Source organism: Balearica regulorum, chromosome 14 (genome assembly GCF_011004875.1).
Source record: "Balearica regulorum gibbericeps isolate bBalReg1 chromosome 14, bBalReg1.pri, whole genome shotgun sequence".
In the NCBI taxonomy this organism is placed as follows: domain Eukaryota; kingdom Metazoa; phylum Chordata; class Aves; order Gruiformes; family Gruidae; genus Balearica; species Balearica regulorum.
The window spans coordinates 10434192-10447872 of record NC_046197.1 but is presented as its reverse complement, the minus strand read 5'-3'; the positions used below and the strand labels follow the sequence as shown (position 1 = coordinate 10447872).

Here is a 13681-nt window from a genome sequence, read left to right as displayed (position 1 = left end):
AAGGACTGACGATCCTCCATGCATCCACTGGGCTGCAATGAGGAGCTTTTCTGAGAACTACCTGCTTCTTTACCTTATTTGCTACAGTATATTGGTACGAGTATCGTTGCTTGCCACTCATGTCTTCATACACTGTCGGGACTATCTTCAATATGTAATCGTGAGATGCAAGAGCTGTGGTCAGGAAAGGAAAGGAAAGTATACGTTAGCATTCAGAGAATGGAATCACAGCCTATACAACATTTCAAAGTAAATGTCCAAATCAACTAAAACAAGTCACAGAAAAGGTATCTACCTCCTCCTTATCTCAGGTTCTGTAACCAAGTGACAATTTCACATCCTACATTTATGTCCTTTGTACAAACTTTGTAAGGTAGTTGGATGACACCAGAACCTGCCCACCATTCTAAGACTTCTGTAGTACCACAGCTCACAGAGATGAGTTTAGATCACTTGAGCATTCCTAACTGCTTGCAACTATAAACGATAAGACTTCTCAGCACCACAAAAAGCTGTCCTGGTTAACTCAAGAACTAGCTAAGGTTGGAGCTGCAGCCCACTGAGCTGCTTTTGACAGAAAAAGCTGAGGCATCACGACCTGTGTAGTCCCATTTCTTGTGCACCCACTTATCTTCCTTTCTCTTCTTCCTTCTCCTACAGCTGCTTAACAATTATTAATATTTTTTTCATTAATTAAATGGCTTGTGCCATTTTTTGTGCCTGCTGAAACAGTTTGAAAACAGAATTCTAAATGATTTCTCTGCAGGATCCTTTGGCCAAGTGTAATACAATGACATTTGGCTCCCGGAGAAAAAGAAATAAACACAATTGTCTAGCTTTAGGTACAGCCATAGAAATTTTGTTCCAAGAAGTAGACAAGACTGATATCCTGCGGGAGCCTGAATACTTGAAGGAGAAAAACTATGCTGAATTGTAGCATGCACTGGAAATTTCTTTTTGTGTTGCTTCTCATAAGGAAGGGCAATGAAAACGTCTATCTTTCCAGCCACAGGGTAAAACTTAAGGTAAGAGAACAAGAACAAGAAAAAGTTCTGGTGGTGGTGACAGCATAAAAGGGGAGCTATAGGAATAGGTTATGGATAAAAAACTCAGTGATTCTGAGTCCGTCATAACAGAGCTGGAGACAACGTCCAGGTTGCAGTAGGGCTGCAAAGGACTTTTTGGGCTAAGCCTTCTCTATGGTACTGGAGGAAATGGCAGTCAGCAATGTCTGGATCATTTTGGTTAAAGAGGCAAATTAAAGACTTCTGGATACACCAGTGTTGCATGAATGGCCCAGTTTTCCCTTCTGAAGAGAGTGGCTAAGACCTGTAATCACCAAGGATACATACGATTTGAGCTGAGTTTGTCTGCTCCCTCCAAGGCATTGAATGCTCCATGAACGTTATGGACCTGGAAAGCAAAAAGGCATATGAAGAAACTATGCTCTAACTTGGTCCTCTAGATCTTTGCTTCCCTATCCTATGCTGTAAAGAGGAGATCAGCCTGATTCAACCTTTCCGAAAACTAAGCTTCAACCCAGTAAAAGATGACTTGATAGATCTCTCAGTGACCATCACCACAGAGGTTGGTTCCAAGTAAAAAAGTTGATTTCACAATGTCTTACAAGATGAAACTCCAAAACCACTCCAAAGCTAAAGGAATTGCAGTTGGAAGAAGCCAGTTGTGAAACTGCATTGTGAGATATTTCCTAAGAGCTTTGCATAGTTAATTGTGAAATTAATTTATCAGGCTGAAAGGGACATAAATGGGAATCATATCCAAGTTAAAACTGAACAGTTCTCCTGTACAGGTAGCTCAAGTCAGAACAGGTGGGCTTGTACAGCTTTAACTCATTAGCCCAGCTTTCACACCATGCACACTATGCCCTTGGAGATGGGAAGGACACACGCCAACACTGCCATCCATTCAGCTTTTCCTGCAGCTGGTCCCAGGCATGCAAGTATCTGTTTGCCCAGAATAACAGGATTTCCATCCCATGCCTTCCACATACTATGATCTGGAGTCTGATGTCCACTGATAGAATAATCAATTTGTGAACTCTCTAGACAGGGAAAACTCCACAGCAACAGCTGTAGATTAGAGGTTGCATCATTCACATAATGTACAGTAAGCTATACAGTAAGGACAAATAACTCCACAACCTAGAAATTCCTGACCTTAAGCTAGACAACAGAAGAGTGTGGAAGAAGTATTTGGTCATGGGTGTGAACAGAGTTTCACCTCACTAGCAGGGCAATGGAATCTACTTCCCAGACCCTCCCAACAACTGTCAGCATGTGCATATATTTGCCTCATCCTAATGGCTGTCTCCCTATTCTGAATGGTATGGAAGTGGATGATGGTTAGGAGGAAGCAGCAACTAAACCCGTTTCTCTCCTGAGAAAGGGAACTCTAGAGAGAAAATCATCAGCAACTTCAACTGGCAAGGTGCTAGTAACAAGCATAGAGCAAAAGCAATAGCTGAACCTTCTACAGTGCCTCTCAGTTTGCCAGCATTTCAAATATTTTACACAACAGCAACCATTTCCAAACTACATATGCAGACTGTACATATTCTTTACTCATTGTAAAAAGCATATGAAGAAAGAGAGGCCCCTGGACTAGGCTACAGTATTGTGTTCCATTCTTGACACAGCTGACAATTAATTAAGTCATAGCACATCTGGGCAAGAGTCTTTAAGGTCCACTTCAAACACTCTAACAGTAAATATTTGAGTGATTGCTCAGCAAACAACTGTGTCTACCCTGTGAGGTACCTATATATTTGGACTTACATTCTTGTCCTTGGCTCCTCAGCATCCACGCTTCTGTTTATATGTACAAGTTGTCTGCTCTGCATCTCTCTATACAGTGAGTTTGCAAAGCTGTGAGTTATGGGACTTCCACACAAGACAAGGGCATTAACCTCTCCACAACTGCCTGTTTCTGTGCCATCAGGTCCTTCGGTGCATCCACCTCTCTTGTCTTTGCAACATGGATGGCATTTGTAACTCTCAGTCTGATGTTTTACCATGATCTCCCTTGTGGAATATTCTGGGCTCCCATTACAATCCTCACTGTCCATAGATTGCTAATTAATCTCTGCTCTACAAAGCGCACAGGTGTGTTCCTCAGGGGAACATACTTGTTTGTACCTTGTTAAGTACCTGGAGGGACTTCAACAAGCAGTAAGCTTTTGGCCACAGTAACAAAATTGCTCTGCAACAGAGAACTTAAGCAAGCCTGTTTAGCCAGACACTCTCAGGACTCTGCTGCACTACCAAGAGCAAATCTAGTGCTTGGAGTAGTGGCACAGGAGGCTACTCAGTGGTTTAACAGTGCCAACACTTTATTCTCCTGCAACATGGACCTCGAAACGATGCTTACCAGGGCCTCAAACAAGCCAGGCTTTACCCTCTACAAACGCATGCAAAGACAAATAACTGGACATATAACCCAGGCAGAGTCCAACAGCAGGCTAAAATAACTTAAAACCTTGCAGCTATCAAGGGAAGACAAGACCTCTCGGCAAAGGTTAAAACCAGGATTATTCAACACCATGATCTTGCACATGAGAGAATTCTATCATTAAAAACATATAATCTCCTACTTTCCACATCTCTTTCTTTACTAGGTTACCTGACATGCAAGAACCCCATTGGTTTGACTTTTGGTCTCATCTACGTGAGGGAAAAATCTACAAAAAGTCTGCCACTATTGTACATGAACTACTGTTGAAGAATTGAAGCTCATTCACTGCCAGATGAGATTTAAACCTCTATTTCAAACAGACTGGTTTTTCTGGAGAACACAGCATGTACCTTAGTGGATCATTCTGGCAGAGCTGGTAACAACCTACAAAGAACTAACTCCCAGCACATGATACAAGCGAATGAGAAGCTCCTCACCCCCTTTAAGACATGAGCATATATTACATCAAAGCAGGTGGAGACAACCCAAAATATTCAAAGGTGTATCTAGACAGATTTAAAGCTCTCTGTACTTGCTGGCTCTCTACACTGCTTGCTGAGTCTTGGTAGCACCTGTTTAGTGAACATATTCTTCTTTAATTTGTGCTGTTGAACTCATGTTTGCCTACAAAATCAGCAGCACCTACACGCTCCATTCTTGTGCACGGATATGATGAGTAGTTATTTTGAGCTTTGAAAATACTAATCAGAACTTGTCCAAAACAGGAGCCAGCTACATGTTTGCTAGACAGGTTTCTCACCACTAGAACTGAAGACGCTTGCTCCTTCGCCCCCAACTGTCCAGGCTTCTCATCTCATTCATGCTGATTCGCACTTTAGCTCCATTACTTCAAGACTCCATGATAAAACAATGGGAACGCTACCTTAGAGCGCTGATTTCCCACGCAAACTGCACAACTCCCTATTAGCACCTACCTAATATTTTTCATAATCTCAGTGTGCATTACAGACATTAAGCCAAGCTTATTTATATGCTAATATTTCAGTGTTCCCACACAAAATATTTCCTAAAAGAAGCCAGGAGCAGAGTCAGAAGACTACAAAGCAATGCTTAGACTTGTTAGCATGAAAAAGGGTTTTGGAAGTGGGTGTACAAGAAGCAGACTAATGAGATGTCTGTGCTGAGGAAAGAAGATTACAGAGAGACTACGGGTAAGCAATGTTTAGGGTGAGTCGCAAACTGGGTGTGCACATATATAACTCCCACCTATGATGCTAGGTCCTTGGAAGTAGGCTAGAGAAGTGCTGTAATCTGTCCTTATTGAGAAATCAGGAATTATTACATAACTTGCAACACCTGGTGAAACTCTATCCACAGGGCAAGTACACATGTTCAGCTTCTTCCCAGCAGAGAACTGGTACTTCTAAGTCTCACTCGTGTTTCATAGAACAAATTTGACTAATAGGTGTCTGCTACGCAAGTACAGTGAAGTGAATTACAAGGAACTTGACTGGTGCCATGGTAAAGACAGTAGCGAGTGCACATCTTCCCTTAGTATACTCACTGCTCTTCTGCAAAGGCAGTCCAGATTTGTTTGCTGTATTAATACTGAAAACAGTATTGCATAGGATTTTTCAAAGCCGTGAATCTTCATTTCTAGTCCTGGAGGAAGACAGCCACATAGTTTTCCAAAAGCGCTTTCAGTTTCAGATGAAAACAGCAAAGTTACCGTATGACTGAACACTGCTCCTTCCTGAAGTGATGGCATCTAAAGTTTGTGAACTCTTCTGGACTGAGTGTATATTGCATGAACGCAAGGGATGGGTTTGCTTACCCAGGCAGTCCTTTCTTATGTCCTCCCCACATTGCACATGGCCCTTCCATAACACCAAAGTGTCTAATGTTAAAGTCACTCTCATGGCATTCATTCCCCCAGAGCCAGGGAATTTTCAGGGAAGAGAACTCACCTGTAACTTGTCCCCAAATGAGAGCTTGTGGATGACGTGAGTCATGTCAGGATTCTGAGGCTGCGCAGTGGCACTGTGCGTTGACACGTGAAAGTTACCAGGGACCTAAAATTAGTCAAGACAAGGAAGACAGGATTTCACATTTTATCCCTCAAGGCATTGCTAGGCTCTGTGATATGAAGCGGAAACGCCTGGATCCATCCAGCCTGGCAGGCTATATCTCCCTAACAGTGGACAACCTCTGGCATGTCAGAGAAAGGCTCTGAAATACCTTCCGGCACTTGACCAATGCCACCATGCTGCATTCGGAGCAGAGATTGGTTACATCCCGCAGCCCAAGAGTCTGGCACCCTCACATTGGTACTGCTGCTGACTAGGAGGTGATGAGTGGATCACTCCCAACTTTAGGGATTCCTGACACTTAAGGCTATGTCTTTCATCCCCATTAAAATAAGATTCATGTCTCTGATAGGCAACAAACAGTTGCTTGACGTTTTACTCCCACAGCTTGCATTTGTAAATGGTCCCACTGCTGCAGAACAACCCAAGAAAGCTGTGAATATATTCTTATTGTAGTACCATCATAAGCAACCTTATTTTTGAGAAGATTGTGCGTAAGTTGTATATAAAATGAGAAAAAATCCCACCAACCACTATGGGGCTTCCTATACAAACTGAGCTAGATCTTCAGCCCTGACAATGGCCCTTCCAAGTACAGGATTTTCTGGTTTTAATGTTTTAAAAGGAGAGAAATACAAAGTTCTGAAAAACACAGTTTTCACCTGAGGACTCAGTTCCAGGACAAAAAAAGAGCACTGGTGTCATTCTGATGGGATCACTCTAGCATGCACACACTTTTCAGGTCACTAGCCCTACTCTGTGAAGCCTTTCAGCAGATTGAACTCAATCACTGTTATGAAGGGTGCAAGAATTTTTCCTGGCGAGAAAAGGTTGGGAAATTAAGTAGTCCTGATTTACAAACCCTTTGGCAACACTGAGGAGCAATCTGACACGGCTTAAGACAAAGGTGGGAGGACAGTTATACAACTGGTGCCCATTGTGCTCTCTGCAAAGACACCTCACTGGCAGGGCCACGGGAGGCCACATGCCGGTTCCATGTGCTTTCAGGAAAGCTAATTTAAATGACTTGAGGAACACCAGTGCACTCCTGGGAACACTTTCAGGTGTGTCATACAGAAGCTTGGTAAACAGGGTGGCAGGTTCTGCAGTAGGACGTACACACAATCATCTCACTGTTACCTTGTCCTCCCTCTTCAGGTTTGAGAATAACACCCAAGTGCAACCCTCGGTCAAGTTTCAAAGCCTGGCCCGCCCCACTCCAGATACCAGCTCATACAGAAGCCTGTACAATTTCTGCTAAGGGACTGAAGATTTCCAGCTCATACACAAGAGGTTCAGGTTTTCAGAGCCAGAAGTCCTGGGGCAGGTCCCCTACTTCTGACAACAGTCCCAACCACTATGTGAGACAATGTAATTAGTGGCCTTTCACAGATTAAGCAGGGAAAGGAGCTCCTCACTGCCACATACGGCAACCCTCTTTTGAGTTGCTTTGGTGAGCAGAACACACCGCATCTAGCAGACAAAACGCCAAGTATTTCAGTTCTGTGCTTTGGGAATTAACAGAACAAGAACTACCTTTCAAGAAGCCCTTTCCCAGTTTTGTGGACTATCAGCTGCCAGTAATCTTGGTAGCTTAGAGGCGAGGAAAGAAACGTCCTCTTTTTAAGTCCCTAATCCTTTCCATGCCACAGAATCGGTAAGAGGTTCTGCCTGTTATTTTTAGATGCGATTTAACATGACCTGGGAGGAAAAGAAGGAAGTAGGATTTTGTAGCCTGTGGTACATGAGGAGGCGTGAATAAAGGGTGTGCCCTTCTTAGGACATCAGTGGGCCCCACCACTGCCTCCCCCACCCCAGCCAGTCATCTCCAGCATTACATAGCAAGATTATTCAATTCTGAACACACCCATCCCAGAGAGGAGCCTCCTCCAGGCCTGGATTTTCATTCTTTGAGACAGAATCGGAGCATCCCGACAAAGCATGCGCAGAGGCCACGTGCATGTATTTGAAACATCTCAGCACGGAGCCGCTTCTGTTCTGCTGGCACCCTCTAGTAGGGAACATTCCTGTCATTCTGCGGCTCTCGGAACAAAAGAGCACTTGGACAGAGACATTGCCAAAGACCTCTGCACAGTGAGTCACGTTTTGGAGGTGCAGAGGTCCTGACGAGTAAACACAGAAGCCGTTCGGCATTTGTAGGGAGTTCATATATCCCCTACACATTAGGCTGCTGCGCTGAAACAGACAGCACTGGCTACAGCACAGAGCTGCTCTCTTCTGTTAAGCAATGCTATCTCCATTACCTGGTTTGGAGAATGAAGAAGCAGCCTGATCTAACACATTTACTGTGGGTTTTACTATGCAGCCACCTCTGCCCACACTGTTCTGCAGCACCGAGAGACTTAACCTTACCACTGATTAGGGACACTAATGTAGACTCTACAGGAGAGACACTGACACACAGATTTTCATGAGCATCTTCCAAACGGATCTTGCCAGCACTTCCCCAGCCAGCAACACTCACCCACTGTCATTCCTACTCACCTTGTTGATGCTGAAATGGCCCTCAAACCTGCAGCCATCCCCATTATTGAGAGGTATCTTCATCGAGTTGTCAATATGACCCACTTCATGCCTTCCCATTTCATCTTGGATGTCTAGTCCAACTACTGCGTGGGTAGGAGGGGAGGAGACAAAAATCAAAACAAAAGAAATAACAGGAAGGTTGCATAGGAAAAGCATGCAATGCCTTTACTGGGAAAAAAATCCACATCTTTTTTCCTGACATTTGACTAAACTGGGCTAGTAACACCATTTGTCAAATACTAATTGTTATACCAACTCTTCAGAAAGAACTTTGTAATCAAACTTTTCAGACTGCCTATTTGACAGAAATACACCTTCCATACCCTGCCAGTGACTGCAATCTCAATTACACAAATAGAAAAGCTTCAGGTGATTTGTGAGAAGCCAACAACTAGCTGGTGCATTCAGAGTTACAAATGAAATTTGGGAAGTTTCTTTTTCCTAGAGACAAAAAGGTTGCTATGAAGAAAGGAAATGAGATTTAGAAAGAAGCCAGCGAGGGAGGTCAGCCACTAACACAGGCTGCAGAGCGAGCACAGGGTCCAAGAAAACAGGTGTCCTGGTCTGGAACAGAAAGCAATGGGGTATTGGCAAAGGCTGCAGCTACTTGATCTCCATCCACCCTATTACAGAAGAAGGGCCACTGTACCAGTTTGGGCCCATTTCAACTATTACTTAAAATACAAAGCAAAACTGGTAAGTGAAAAGGGGTACTCACATTCACAATGCAGGTTTGGCAAACTGATGTTCAGATTCACTTCTATTTTACCTCCACTGTCTTTGTCTGGGTCATCCACGTAGAGCTCATTAACACTGGAGGACAGAAAACACAGGGGAGTTCAGGCACATAGCTACTTTCCACAGGAAAACAACAGCTTGCATGGGAAGGGAAGAAAGGAGGCTCTGAAGCAAGGGGTTTGACTGTGTGACAGCTGCAACTGAGTTACAAGACAGCAGGAAAAGCCCTCCACAACTGCATGGGGGCAAATCATGATTTAATTTTACTTCTTGCTTGGCAAGTGCAGAAGGCTTTAAACAAGTCCTTTGCACCAGCAGAAAACAAAACTCCTGCTCTGATTTATGCTTCCTGAGCCCTTCCCTAACCCGAGCATCCAGAGGTGATACAAAACAAGAACCTAATGCTGAAGAAGCAGCAGGCTAGCGTGCTAGCCCTCTGCATACCTAGGCTGCTACTCCTTTTAGGAAAGAGGGAAGCATGTGCTTTTCAGTTTGTTTCATAAATAGTTTTAGAGAAAGGCCGCTCTCAATCCCAAAGGAAAGCTTATTTGTGTAACTAATTGCCATTTGTTATTGCCACCCAGTTGACGAAGCAGCGGCAAAAGAAGGCAGCATGGCATATTTGTATCTCCTTCCTTAATATCTCATTTCAATCTATGAATGGTAACCAAAAGCAACAACTAAAATTGAGGAGAAGAGGATTTGAGCCAGGAACAGATGGGAAAAAACATCCTGGACAGCAGGATCTAACACACTAAGGAACAGTCTCCCCAAGAGTAATGTTGTTTCATAGCACCCACAGTGCTGGCACGTATTTCACAAAGACGAAATACAGATACGGAGTAAAAGAAATACAAGAGCATAAATATTTATTGTTGGCACATACAATCCATCTGACACATAAAATATAAACCAAAAAAACCCAATGCAAGCACAGCCAACTTAGCTGAATGGTCCTACAGAATCTACTCCAGGGAAACCCACCACACTGAACCGAGAAGATGGCAAGATTACCTAGCAGCTCTTTCTCCCTCAAAGTCCAACACTGTTCAGCCTCACCAAACCCTAAGATTTGACAATTTATCTTCCAGCTGGACAGATTATAAAGCTATAGGAACTTATGTTCAAGCTACATAAAATAAACTACCTTCCCTAGTAAGTGCTCTGTATTATTTTTATTTAATGCTCAAAGTGCATTAAAGCCTTTGACAAGCCCTTGCCAAAGAGTCTATATGCTAATAGACAAACTAGACTAAAAGCAGCTACAAGACAGATTCAAAGTGATTTTGCTCTGGTGATACATCTCTGGACCATAATGAACTGTTTGCCCTGTGGATTCAGAAGAAACAAGCCTTCACACTGAGAAACACATAGCTACCAATTTTTTTTGAGGTAATTACTCACAGGTCAGTGGGGTTTACAGACACTCATTTAAAACCAGCACAGCATTTGTCTTCAGCTTCACAGCCCTACCTTTCTCTGTTTTTAATTGGCTTGACAAGTTGCTTGCAATCATTACTCAACGTATTTTTCAAGTGATTAATAAAAATGACACAGAGGGAGGGGAAAGATTGCTCATCAGTGACCTAGTTAGAAGCTTCTTGGCTGAGGCCTCTCCTCCTGGGTGGAATGCATTAAATCTTCTATGTGTTTATTACTGGCAGATTGGGTAGCGATTGGGATTAAGTCATATGTCCAAATACGGTTGTGAGGAGCAGCTCCAGCCAGGACAGGCATTAATCCCCCAAAGCAATGCACCTTTCTGCACTTCCCAAGTCTTCCCATTAAGATCCCAGTTGCCAGCCAACCTATTTCATAACAGCACCTGGCTTCTTCCCAGCTCTCTGCCATCTGAGATGTGGGCCATGCCCAGCCAGTGCCGCGGGCAACTTGATGTTACTGGCAAAACAGAGCATTCGCGCTGGGGCTGGCAGAGAAGCGCATCAGGTTCAGCAGCACAGCTGAACATCCCAGCTCTGGGAGGAAAGCTCTAGGAAGGTCAATATTTGTATTTGCTGATTTCCAGTGCTGAACCTGTCAGGAAATGTGTGGTCAGGTGTGGTCTGTAAGCAAAGGCGCATAAGCCTTTCAGTGATGAGTGAGTGAGAAGTGGTGGCTGGTAGAAGGCAAAGGAGAAACTGTGCACAGAGAGCCTCTGGAAGCTCTTACCATAGGAAGGCAAGGGATGAGGTCACTCGGTTGCAGACCAGATCACTGAAGCAAAGAGAAGTAGGCCAGTTTGTCCACGTCACACAGCCCATTAGTTGCAGATAAACGAAACTGGTTTCCTGTTCTGCTCTCCGGTCACTGGACCAACGGTTCCCAACCTGTCCCTTGGGCAAGGCTCACGGCCGCTTCCTCCTCCTCCTCCTCTTTACCTAGTAGCCCCCTGCCCCTCTCCTACTCATGTTCCAATTTCATAACCCTACCTATCACTCCTTAGACATCAAACAGCTCATGACAGTCTGTCCTTCCTTCTGAACCTTGGAACCACAGCATCACCTTTCATGGAGCACCCTGCCTGCTGAACCCTGCTTCTCCCTCCCAGCTCCGGCCACCACCTCCTCCTAGCAGCATCACCTCTTGCAGAGGGCCCAAGCTAACAAACCCAGCAAGGTTTCTTATCAGGGGCTCCAAAGTGCACCCTTTGTGCTGACCTGCTCTGTTACTGAGGTTCCGTCTCCCTATGGGGAACCAAGGGCACAACGTCTACACACCACAGGCTGTGCTTGCTGGGGCAAACGTCAGAAGAAAGAACATCATTTTCAACAAACTGGAAATTTGACTCCCAAAACACATTCTGGAAACCTCACAGGTAAAGAAAACTTCCAGGGTCAAGATCACTCCTTCCAGAATCCCCCCATGAACCACAACCACCCAAGTCTGGATGGAGCTGTCAGAGAACTGGCACTCATGCCTCCTTTGCTATTCTCCTCCCCAGGGCCAAGGAGCCAAATTGCACATAGCCTTGCTATTATTTAATCAGACAATCCTGGGATGTTGGGAAAAGCACTATTTACCACCTCTAGCAACTGTCCCTGAAGGGATGTCTCCAGTGGAAAAAATGAAGTTGGCTCTAATTTATAGCTATACCTCCTGGAAAATAAAGTGTCCCAGGAGTAAGAGTGCTTAACAGTGAATCTGGGATGGGAAATAAAACCTGAGGTCAGGCAGAAAGACACTGTAAATGCAGCTGTTCCTATGGCTGTTTAGAGAGGCAGCGTATAGGGTCGTATTGTGACTCCAAAGATGGCATGTACCTCCTCCAAAGACCATAAGCACACAGAAGCTGGTATTTTACTGGTTGCTGCTAAGGACTATTTAAAAAAAAAAAAAGGCAGCACAATATGGTGGGGGTGAGGTGCAGAGCTATGAAAATGCAATGAGGGCAATAGGACAGGTGAGGGGTAGACCTCCTCCCCCCCTTCCCCTGGAGCCTCCCACCACTGATTCAAGGAAAGGAAGGAAAGTTTCTCCTTGTAGCAGGAGCTCTGATCCACACAGAAAGAATCTGCTTCACTTCTAGAAAGAGCCACTTCAAAATACTTCACATTCCTAGGCAGTGCTGTTGGGCTTCTCAGTTGCTTATCCCATTTGCTTGCAAACTTGCAGCATTACACAGAAAAAGTTGGAGGGACTCTTTGGCTAAGATTGCAGCTCATACAAATGGCATGCGAGAGAATGAAAGGGAGAAACAGCAGCAAGAGGGCTCAGCATTTCTTTAAGATTTTATCCAAAGAAAGCCAGACCTGTTCCCCATGCTTTAGGACTTAGATTTATGACACAACGGTTTGTTTTCCCAGGAACAAAATTTCCCCAGCAACTTATTTCCACCCAGCAGCCCTGGCCACTAGAATTACACACTTCAGCACTTCAATAGCTGAAGAGCCTGTGGCCATTTGAATACAGAAGGAGACACACTGCATTGACCTTTCAGGGCTTCAGACGCTGCCTGGGTGCTCTCTAAACATATCTTCCTTGTCCTCTGTCCTCCTTGTCCTAGTCTCTGCTTCAAGTTTTAGCCCTTTTTCTCCCTCTTTCAAACCAAACAACTCTCCTCCCCAGTCATCAGCCATACAGAAAATACAACCACTTACTCCAGCAAGCTGCATTTTATCTTGTTCTCCAGCTCCCAGGAGGCACTCTCTGGTCTCCAGGACCCTAAGCGGGAAAATAATTACTCTTTCTTGAGGGAGCCCAAAGCTTCCCAAAAGACTTTCTCCAGTGAGCCCTCTTGGCTCCACTTGCCATTTCATCTCTAATCAACCACTTTCCAGAAACATAAACATCCGAAGCTGAGATTCCTGCACTACCACCTTCTCAGTTGTGCCAACCCAGAGAAGACTCAACATAGGACAAACAACTTATCTTCTTCTCAATTTGTGCAAAGAAACAACAAGCAGGTCAGCAAATTCTCTACTGTGTAATAAATTGTGGATATGTCTATTGCTCTGCCATTTCTAATCTTCCTTCTATGCCCTGAATCTCAATCAGTTCTTTACTGAGAAGGTCTTTGTGCCAGATTAGGTCTTGGCTCAGCTGTGAAGCACAGAAAACACACTGTCCTACAAAGGAAGGAATTCTAGTTCTCCAGGAGACAGGAAGAAGGAGAAGTATTCGAAAGACGTCAACGCAGATTTGAGTCAGAAATTGCAAATGACATCATGACACGACTTTCCGCTTCCTGCTAACCCACACATGAACATTAGGACAAACGGCATAACAACACTTCACAAATATATAACACCTTTTATTAGGTAATCTCCAAGTTACTGCGCAAACATTAATTAAGCTTCTTAGCACCCCTGAGAGGTAGGCAGCTACGTATTACATCCTTCTACAGAAAAGTGTCTGTCTCAAGGTCAGTCCATGGC

At 44.3% G+C, this 13681-nt stretch overlaps 1 protein-coding gene across 2 annotated transcripts in view; it reads right to left on the bottom strand.

The window, feature by feature from the left end:
• ERGIC1 (endoplasmic reticulum-golgi intermediate compartment 1) overlaps positions 1–13681 on the bottom strand; it is a 60759-nt gene that overhangs the window by 10564 nt on the left and 36514 nt on the right. For both annotated transcript variants that reach the window (XM_075766731.1, XM_075766730.1), the window contains exons 4-8: positions 8788–8882; positions 8028–8152; positions 5403–5507; positions 1353–1413; positions 74–174 (exon numbers count right to left, since the gene is read on the bottom strand). In XM_075766731.1, the coding sequence (XP_075622846.1) occupies positions 74–174; positions 1353–1413; positions 5403–5507; positions 8028–8152; positions 8788–8882 (487 nt within the window). The remainder of the gene's footprint in view (positions 1–73; positions 175–1352; positions 1414–5402; positions 5508–8027; positions 8153–8787; positions 8883–13681) is intronic.